This window comes from Mesitornis unicolor, unplaced genomic scaffold (assembly GCF_000695765.1).
Source record: "Mesitornis unicolor isolate BGI_N332 unplaced genomic scaffold, ASM69576v1 scaffold15852, whole genome shotgun sequence".
Taxonomy (NCBI): Eukaryota; Metazoa; Chordata; class Aves; order Mesitornithiformes; family Mesitornithidae; genus Mesitornis; species Mesitornis unicolor.
In genome coordinates, this window is record NW_010168637.1 from 22,021 (window position 1) to 32,799 (window position 10,779).

Below are 10,779 nucleotides of genomic sequence, written 5' to 3' on the forward strand. Positions count from 1 at the left end.
CCAGAACACCTTCTGCAACGGCAAAGCACCCTGGAAATGCAGGTAATCCTCAATAATGTTAGAGCTGCTTACCTACAAAACTCTGTTTTTTACTCTCCCACAGTGGAGCTGCTCTCACACCATTTGCCACCAAGGCAAAAAAGGCTTTCTTTACCTGCAAAAATAAATGAACAACTAAATAAATCTTTGCTGTTAATTTAGCATAGCAGACACCAATAGAAGGGTTTCCCCAGTTACGAGGAAAAAATGCAATATAAACAGGTAGCTGGTATTCAAAACAGAAGAACCACACACATGAAACAAAACACGTAAGCTTTCTACTGCTAAAACGTTAGAAAAAAAGCTTAGCAAAACCAGATCTGTTTTTGTTTTATGTCAATATCCCATGTGAAAGCTTCTGATGAAGCAGTAAGCAGATACAGCTGAAAAGGTCTGCTCGCTAACCTTAAATTCATTCCAGTTTGATAATATGTATCCATAGAAGTTATAGTGCCCCAAATCATGACATTGAATAAATCTGTAATGAACATAATTATCACCAGTGTCCAGTTTACAGATAGAGCTCAACATTTGAAGACTCTGCTATATTCTCATTAATGTTCACTATAGCAAGAGTTGGAAAAAAAAAAGGATGGAGACAATAAAAAGTTTCATTTCTTTTCCAGCTTTTTAGACTGATGAGTTACACAAACTAAAAGGAATTATTTATTTTAAATATGACTGAAAGTTAAAAGGACTAGCTAGCCTGTTTTGCTGCTAAAGAAATGTAACCAAATCCTTTTAATTTTAATGAATTAACCCTCCCCAATTTCTGGGTCAGAGGTTATAAGGTTATAGAGTCATTCTCAAAAGAAAAGATTCCCTGTGCACACTAACTCTCTGAAGCATGAAGCAGTCAGGCTCAAAATCCTGATCTCTTGGTGATACAGTTGAGCATGTTATTGTTCCTGTCCTGGGCACATCCCTAAATAGCCTTCACATGGAAAACACAATAGAGGTGATGGTTCTCCAGGCCTCGACCTGGCACAAAACTAGGACACAGCCAATCTGCATCTCCACATCCATGAAATTGGTCCTCAGTCCAAATAACACAGAAGTAGGAATTGCAATTGCTTCGTCATTGCAATCTGTACAGACCACAGTCACAGAGTGGTATCTTAAGTGTCTACTTTAAACGATGTGCCAAGGGGTTCCTCTGTACAACACAGTCAGGAATAAAAGGGCTTCACAGTCAATGGAATCAGCATCCAAAAAAGCAGGAGCAAACAAAAATGTAGGTAGAAAAAAAATAAAGTAATTAGCTACAACTTTCTTGGAAAAGTTTACAAAGCCATCCATATGACAGCCAGTGCCATAAGGTATTTGAAAAAACCTCCAATTAACCTCTACTTAGTGCTATAACACAGCAGTGTAGATTTCTAAAAGCTGGTATGACTTCCACTCTGCACCAGAATGCATCACCTGTGTCTACACTGCAGTGATTTGCAGCGAGTGTTTCAAATACCTGGTGCTATCCTACTGTATGTGAACTCCAGTCTTTAACATTAGACTTCTGAAAGCAATCTCTATTTCTTGTCATCTCTATGCAGCCTGACTGCTTTCTCTCTGACTACGAGAAGCAAATCTGCTCTCCTCACCTCAGGAGATGACAGCTCTCAATGCTGCGTCCTGACTTTAGAGATGCTTCTGCCGTATCATCGATGAACGGGAATAACGATCTACTTAACAACCACCACCCCTAAGCTGCATTAAAACTGAAGAAGCCATAGCTGAAAATAACACCCAGGACCACAGATAAGAACTGTAATATACACACCATGAAATATTTATCTAGAAAATGGCTAAACAGAAAGGTCCCAGAGGTATTCAGCCATTTCACTGACACAGGGAGAAGTCAGGTAGAACAAACATTACCAAATCTACCACTGTCACATACAAATTCATAAGGAAAATTGAAACCACAAACAAACCCCCCAGGCAGAGACATGAAGTCTTCCCACATAACAGCATCACACTTCGAGTTAATGCAGCAAAAGCTAACAGCAGCAAGCTATTTGGGGAGCAGATATGAGACAGAAGTGAGTTCACGCAGACTAACTCCACCTTGGGGCAAAGTAAGCAAGTTCTAACCATTCTTCATCAAAAAAGAGAAAAGTACACTCAAACTGCCTGAAACGAGAGCCTTCAGCTTTGCTGTCTCTCCCATCACATGAGCCAACTGTCACTGTCAACTTATGTCCCAAGTCTTCCACAAGAGAAAGATGTTCATGTCATATCAGAGCAATAGGTTAACAGCTAACTTACCAAAACCAAGGGGAAAATAGCTTTCTGCTATTGGTAATCATGCAACAAAACTCCTCAGGTAAGTTTACAAACTCAGTAATTGACAACCTAGAAAGGAAGCATGCCCACAGCAGAGAAGATGTGGAAAGACGATAAGACGACTTCAGGCAACTGCCAAATTCTTGCTCCTACTTCTTTCTCAGACACAGTGGCAGCAAAGAACAGCACCTCGTGCAATGTTCAGATGGGTGAGATGATAAAATTGAGGTATTATTTTAGATCCAGAAATGATTCTTCAAGAGAGACAATTCCAAAGACACAACAGGCAAGAAGTTGAGCTTGTAGGCAATCCAGAAGGTAAAGAAAATTTCTTCAAAGGATCAGTTCTTGCCCCGATTAGTTTTTATTTACTTGCAAGTTATTTGTCCCTAAGTATCTCAGGAATCTTCTCTTAGATGCCATCTTGTCTAGCTTTAAAAGACAGATTTTGGAAAAACTGAGGGCTGCTAAACAGCTACAGATACTGAGATAGCTCAGACTTAAATCCTTCATGAAAGACAATGAGCTTTGCTTGGGTATTGGGATATTAAACATTTGATGTAATAAATCACTAAAGTTTAGTAGAGAAATATTTAAACTCATCCCTCTAGGATGTCCTCCTAGACCACAGCTTAAGCCACATTCCTATTTTCTTCGATTTCATAGTAGAAAGTGTTACACAGTTACCTTTTAAATAAAATAACAATGTGTCATTTCTTAATGCTAATACCTGTCTGTTATTTAAGTAAGGTAATTGCAAAGCAAAAAACCAACTTCATTCTTATTTGCTAAAACTGCTTGCAAGCACAAACATAGGCTCATCCACTCACACTTTCCTTTAGTCTCTTTGGTTTCCTAATTTCAGTTGCCCAAAGTACAGCTTGGTAGCCAGCCAAAGCACTGGGGTGTGGAGCTGGGCTTCTGTCCAGCACATTTAGATGTTTCAGTGATGTTCATGCAGAAAATACCCACGAGGACCTTCCTTTCACATTATATACAGTCTGTAGCCTTTGAAGATTTCCACCATGTCCCATCTTTGGGCCTCCAACAGTGCTGTTAATCCTTGACCACATCAGTGTTGTTGTTTCTCTGATCTTGAGTGCTGGACTGGCTTGACCCTCACAAACCCACAGTTGCTCAGCCAGATCCCATAGATCGCTGCTGTTCAACACCACGTACAAACACCCTTTAAACAAACCCCTTTTGTTCTTATTAACCACATAGTGGTCCTAACAAATACAGTGAGCCATTAAGAATGGGAATTATCTACCCAAATTTAGAGGTTGTTATGACATGTATGCTGATGCTGCTTATTCTCTGCATGTCTTCACAGCCAATTGGGGGAAACAGTAATTTCTGTGGCATGAGCAACCAGCCTTAGGTGGAGATTAAGTTGTATCCCACAGATGCCACTTCCCCTCTCACTGACTAGAAGATGTCTAGACATTTACAATTAGATGAGTAATCACACCTTATGTGACCACTTGTCTTCTCCAACATTCTGCCCCTTGGGTAAAAGGGTCATATCACAGCAAAGGAACACAGGGACTGAAATCCTGGATGTATCATAGATCTCCTCAACAACAGGTGCTATTACACTACAGAGAGCAGAACAGGAACATGCTTTTCTTATTACAGAAACTCATTACACCAACTGTGAATATGCTGAATAAAATAACAGACTAATCTAGGTTAGACAGAACTCCTGGAGATCATCGCTTCTGCAGACCAGCCAAATATTTCCACTGTAAGTCTTAAGGAAGGCATAGCCTCTTCAAATATAAGACATTACAAAAAGATTCAGTTAAACCTATACATAGGAAGTCTTGTTTTTCAGGTAGCAGAATATAAAAAAAAAACCTTGTGCCTTATGGTTAATGGGCTCCAAAACAGCTTGATTACCAGGCGGTGGCACCAGAAACAGTGGTAGCAGACAGAAAATGTCAGCAGACTACAGAAAACATTTTTCCTCACTGATGGGAAATACTGAAAGGGACACTCCTCGTTATGCTACTCCAGACCAGCAATCTCATGAGCCCTTGTGGAAATGCTCTCTCAAGTAAAGATCTGTGAGCAAGGGAAGCACCTGAAAAGGAAAACTGTGGGCGAGCTTGTTTCCAAAACTTGTCTTGTTTTAGTTAACACTATGGTATGAAAACTGTAACTACATGCATAAGTGACCAGAGGGTTTCAAACTTGGCTTCCAGAACTGTAACACAAATAAGAAACATAACTATGGAACTGCCAATACTAAGCAAGAGGATGATGCAAAAGACGAATAGTGTGGACAGTGTTAAAAGATCTCCCAGAACTTCCGTGGCATGGCTGCCATGCAAGGGCAAGAGGATAAATGTGTACCTTTCTTGCCCCATCTTTCAGGGTATTGGCTTTACTTGCTTGAAAAGCCCCTAATGTAACTACAAGAAATGTCTCTATTCTGATCTGATTAAGTAAAGGAAGAAGCTCCTTCTTTTCTTTTCTTTGGCACAGAGCTCCTATAAAAGCAGTGTCAGACCCAGTTGATCCTTGACACTTTCATCCTCTCTGACTCCTGATGGATGGATACTCAAAGATGAGCTAGAACATTCATTGCTGTTTTCACTGGATAACTCCACAAACTCCCAGTCTTGTCTCACAATGATTTGTAAGGGCTACAAGACTTAGAGGGACCACACCTCAAAATTCACGTGTGGGCCACAGTATCAAAACCAAATCTTTCAGGCAATCAATCACTGAGAAACAATATCCCTTCCTAGCATAACAAAACACAAAGTATAATAAGTAGTTGAACAACCTCTGCAAGAAGGTGGCATTCAGTCTTAGCAAATTGGGTAAGAACAGCTGAAGAAGTACCACAGAAGGTTAAACTCATATACCCACATACTCACGTGCTCCAAGTATGAAGCAGCAAGACATGGAGCATCTTCTAAACTAGTCTCTTGTAAAGGGGAAAATGTCTTCCATTTTCAAGGGCTATGAGCACAATATGAGCAAATATGACAAAGTCACTCTAGAATACAGTCTTTGTACACTCTAGAATACAGTCTACACTGTTAAGAGTAAAAAGGCACAATAAAAAAAAGTTACCTCGACTTCTCTCTCAGAGGCTAACACTTGCAGTGCAATAGTCCTTACCAAGCAAGAAGACAAGTAAGAGTAGTACAACCAGTGTTGTTGTAACAGGAAAGCCATCAGGCCTCTGCTGTGGCCTTTGCACTGCACAAAAACTGGGCAAACTACACTTCTCTCCCTTGTTCTAAACATGTTTGTGAGCTGACTGACTCTCAGATGCTTTTGATGTGAAAACGTGAGGAATGGAGCAACAGTTCGCAGCCCAATATAAACAAGACTATTTCTTTAAGTAGCATGGCGAGTTCTCTGGCTGCCCAAACCCTGGCAGATCTTCAAGAGAGGAAAAAAAAAAAATGAAGAGCCCCATCTACTGCACATACGGGAGAGGCAAGCCTGATGATCCTGCTGCAATAAGACAGGTTTCTGTCTCCCCCACATCACTGGGATTTCAGGTAGTGCTGCTTCTGTAACGGAGGCTGCAAGGCAGATCTCATAAGGAATTAATCACTGGGTTTGTGTACTTGTTTGACAATACAGCCAGCAAAGGGGCAAAACAAAGTAACTGCTTGAGTCATGCTAACACTCTCAAATAAGGTACAAGCCCCCTCTCAGGTCCAGCAAGTTATAATCTTTTCTTATCTGAAAAACTCTCCAGCCATGCCTGGAGGTGCTCACACTGTCTTCTCCCTCCTGCCCCCTTATTCACTCTCAGCTTCTACTGAGTCTTCAGATCCCAGGTAACACAACACGATGCACTGGAGATGGGTAACCACTCAACTGTCACCTGAACAGTGGGTTGTGATACGGTATTTGGGAACACAAAAAACACAACACTAACTTGAAAATACAACTTTGCCACAGAAGGCTCCTTGGGCAACCCTCCTCTTCCACACCATCAGCGTCATCGTCAAAGGATTTATTTTTATGGCCCGAAAACTTCTGTGAACTAAACTGAGATCAAGGGCTCCAGCATTCATCTCCAGATCCCATGAACATCACCTCGATAATGCAACAGCAGTACAAGCTAAATATTCTCCAAATACATAATGCATTTTTGTTTTGAAGCAATTCACACCCAATGGCAATGACACCTGAACAACTTCAATTGTGGAGAAGGTAATTCTTCCCAAACGCAGGATCTGAAGCAAAGATATTTCAGGGAGGTGGACCAATTTTCCAGAGAATCTCCACGTCAGCCTTCCAAGTGGTCAAGAGAACTAGAAAACACTTCTCCTAGCTTGTAGTCTAGGCATAAAACCAACTATCTGGAAACAGTTAAAGCTCTCACAGGAATTGCTCTCATTTTTTAGGGGATCATTGTTTTGTCTTCTTGTTTACCAAAGAGTGGCCAAAACATTGGGAAGGATAATAAACATGAACTTGAAACTCCATTTCTTTTTCTTCAAATAAAGTTGTAATGTCCAATACTGATATTTTTTTAAAGTTATAGAAAACTACAAATAAGCCATTTTGAAAAGTTAAAAATCTCTTGCATATACATACACAGTGTTTTATACTGGCTTGACTAGAGAGACTAAACCAGTACGCAAGACTGCAATGAACCTTCTCAATATGACGACTGTTGCATTCAAATCTATTTTCCAATTATTTTCTCCTTTGGTCTATGAACTTGGTAGGAACATTTCCTCCTTGAAAGACTATGCCTTTAAGAAAAAGCTACTTAAGGACTTCACAATAAAGTGCCTGCGTAGGGCAAGGGCCAAGCAGGTCCTGAAGAGAATTTTCTCCTTTACCGTATCACACCCTCAAGCAGAGTAGAGAAAAATTGGACAAACCTGTTATGAACAGAGAGGCTACATTTGCTTTACCAACTGAAAAACCTGAACCAACAAACATCCACAGGAAGCTCTTCTAGCTCACGCTGAATTTTGGAAAGCTTACATGAAACCAGATCAAAATTCGGTTTAAATTCGGTCCTCTTTTCCATTCACAGGAGACAGAAAGGGAACACTCCTGCTGGATGATGTACTACTAATGGCCACAGAGTACTTTATAAAATTTAAGAGTTGATGGAGCAATACCCTTCAGACCAAAACCAAACTCCAGAAATAACAGGTAGTGTCTTATCCACACATTAATGTATACAGGCACACGTTCTAGATTTCTCCCCAGAGAGCAGGTACTATGTCCACGCACAGAAAGCTTCCCCACACCACATCCACATGAAAAGGTCCCAATCCGACTGAAGACACCACACTGAGACCTGAACTGACACTGTGTCAACATGCCCACACTGCAGCTGGAAATTAAGGGCCCTCCCTCTAACACTCCATGTGCCACTTCAAGACAGAATTTCTGCTGCTAGATTTCATGCCACAATGGACTAAGAGTATGACATCAGGTAAGCCACTGGGACCAGCTGCAGTGGGAAGGGTGCAGAAATGCTTTCACAGATTAAGATCTTACCAGAAAAAGTAGTGGTGGGGTAAGGAAGGCCAGAAGAATGATGCATGATTATCAGTCAGCCAAGCACAAACACCTTACCTACACCCTGTGCAGACCAAGAAATTTCTGCTTAATTGGTACAATGAACTCATATTAACTTCCTCCAAGATCCAGGAACGAATGCTTCCTGTTGGTTTTGAGAGCTGCAGGAATTCAGCTGCTGTGCTTGCTGTGTACAAGCCACAGGAGCAGCTCTGCAAAAACACAAGAGTGTCCCCGTAGTGTGCTGCTGATTCCAGCCTGATCTCAATGAAGGGAGCTTTTATGTGGCCTCAGCCTACATGCCAGTTAGCAGCTAAATCACATTCTTTTACAGTTCTGCGGGACGGGTAAGCAAGGAGGGCTGTTCACACTCCTCGGAAACGCAGACAGTGTATTAGTTTAAATTTAGCAACTTCCAAGAGGAAAAACCTCAAAGCCAATTAAGGAACAGACAGGCAATCCTTTTGGAAAGCTGTGAGAACGCTGTTGTGTTCTGGCTGTTGCAGAGCCAGAGTCTGCTGCGTGTTTCTGGAAGCAAAAGATTCTAGAACATTCTTCCTGGACGTCTGGTCTATCTCATTACCTTGGAGAGAGGCAACACCCCAGTCAAGAATGACCTGGAGGGAACAAGAATAATAAATTCATTTACTGAATAGAATCGGCACAAGGAAGAGAAATCAAATCCTCTTCTACTGTGGAATCCATTGCAAACTCTGCAGAAGTTATATTTACTTCCAGTGAAACCACTAAAGAAGTTTCCAGAAAATTGTTCCATAGTTATGTGGTAGAAAAATAAGTATTTGAGCTCTTACTAGCGTGTGACAGTTACTGATAAAAGCCTGCATTACTGATAACAACATCTGGTCCATTACCAACTTAGATAATTTCATTAAAAAGAAAGGTTAAATAATCTTATCTTCAAGTCACAAAATTGTCCAAGGATACAAAAGAAGAGAGTTTGCAGGACTCCAAAACCTTATTTTGATGACTGTTTCCACATGATTTTTATTCGTTTATGAAGTGCTGGACAAATACTTCAAGAACAGCCTCAAGGTCATGATGAGCAAAAGCTACTTAAGTTTTAGGATGAAAATATAAGTTTACTTTTGACAGGGAAAATTATCATTCATCCAAAGGTGAGACAGAGCTTTTCACCCCACAAGAACTTATACAAACTTGCCAAGACACAGCCTCTACATTTGCTAACATAACATTCTTAGGACTGCAGATTGCTGCTTTATATGAAACAGGGAAGTCCCTCTCTCATACTTACCTTTTATATTCCTCTTACACTACAAAATAAGTTTGTCCTTCTCATATTTATGTCAGCTGGGCAAAGCCAAAACAAATTAAGTAATAAATTTAGTTTGAAGAGAAGGCAAAAATCTGGCCTTAAGTTCATAGAGCTAAGCTTCAGAGACTGCTGTAAGCTAGGTAAGAGCCATTTCCTTGAAAAATTTAGAGTTCAGGATGAGGAAGGGGGAAATGCATTGGTCTCTAAAGAAAATATCAAAGTCATATGTATGCAGTAACAAGGAAAATAGTGAAATCACATTAGTATTAGTATCATCTCTGGTAGATGTTAGTACTACTGGAGAAAAGTAATCCAACTAATAGAATGTGAGCAAAGTACTGTATTTTGTTGACATTTGATTTTAATGCAGGAGTTAGTATAATTCCTGTTTTCCTTCAAAGCATTAATATCAGTTTCAACGGGAAACATCAGAATGCTGTGTCACTGCATGTACCCAACACAAGTTAAAATCAACAAACAGAGAAGTAAAGGCAGATCTGGATGTCACCTTATTTCCACAGATGACTGCCACATTAAATGCATTAACACTTGCAGAGTACCCAAATACCGTGACAAAGACAGAAGCTGGTAACCAGCAAATCTGCATTCAGCTCCGTGTTTTCCTGGAGTCTATTATAAAGATAAACCAAATCTATTTACTGAGTAATTAGAAAGAAGAACAATAAATGAATGCTCTTTCACAGAGTAGCCCTTCAGGGGACAACCCCAAAGAGGCTGTGAAGTGTTTATTCTCTTATGGTTTGCATCCTGGGAGATGTGCAAGAGATTAGAAAGTTTATCCACTGTGAGCTGCTCACTGTTGCAACTTGCCCAGTTTCCCCACTGCCCGCAGAGTCAAATTTCCAAGCTTCACAGGACAGCTCATAAGATCTAATTGTCTCTTGACTCTCTTCCTGGTCAGATCAGACTTTTAAAAGTTCCTTTAATGTGTCAAGCAAAGATAGCATCTTCTCTGGGAAAAGCAAAAGGCTGGAGCTTGTCATGAACAAGGACTATTCATAGGTCACAGGCCCTAGGGGAAAGCCACAGCACTGAAGAAGAGTTCAATATGATTCTATAAATATTTATGAACAGCAAATACTTACAGGCTACATCTGTATTAGTAAACTAGAAAGAGTGAAAGAATAGTCCACTGTCAGTCTAAATCATAAGGCCTGTGCCAGCTCATGCTCTCCCAGACACATCTGCCACTTCTCAGGGTTCACTGCAGGCTAGGCACCATTTCATGCAGGCAGACTAGATGCAGGCACTCTTTTTTGGGGGGAAATATAAGCTAAGCTATACTAAGGCAAACTGAGCTGTGCCAGTTGGCTTCAGGCAAGTAAAGAGACCTTGGCTCAGAACATTTCATTTATTTATTTAGTATAGGTGTTGCTCAAGTCTGTGCCAAGTGACACGTTCTCCAGCTGAAGCACAGCACACTTCTCCCTTACCGTATGATCTGATGTCTAATGAAAGCACATGAGATACACCACAGCTTTCACAACAGCCAAGGGTAGGTGCCAGTTGCAGAGGTGTATTCTTGATATGCAAAGGACACATACTGGAAGCAGAAAGATGTTTGGTAGCTGCTGAAATCAAGAGGCCTCCATGACTTCTGAGTGACTGTGAGCCCATTCCTG

The 10,779-nt window shown here is 40.7% G+C and overlaps 1 protein-coding gene across 1 annotated transcript in view; it reads right to left on the bottom strand.

Moving 5' to 3' along the window:
* PRKAG2 (protein kinase, AMP-activated, gamma 2 non-catalytic subunit) overlaps positions 1 to 10,779 on the bottom strand; it is a 30,964-nt gene that overhangs the window by 16,457 nt on the left and 3,728 nt on the right. The window contains exon 2 of the mRNA XM_010179090.1: positions 73 to 154. Within this exon, the coding sequence (XP_010177392.1) occupies positions 73 to 154 (82 nt within the window). The remainder of the gene's footprint in view (positions 1 to 72; positions 155 to 10,779) is intronic.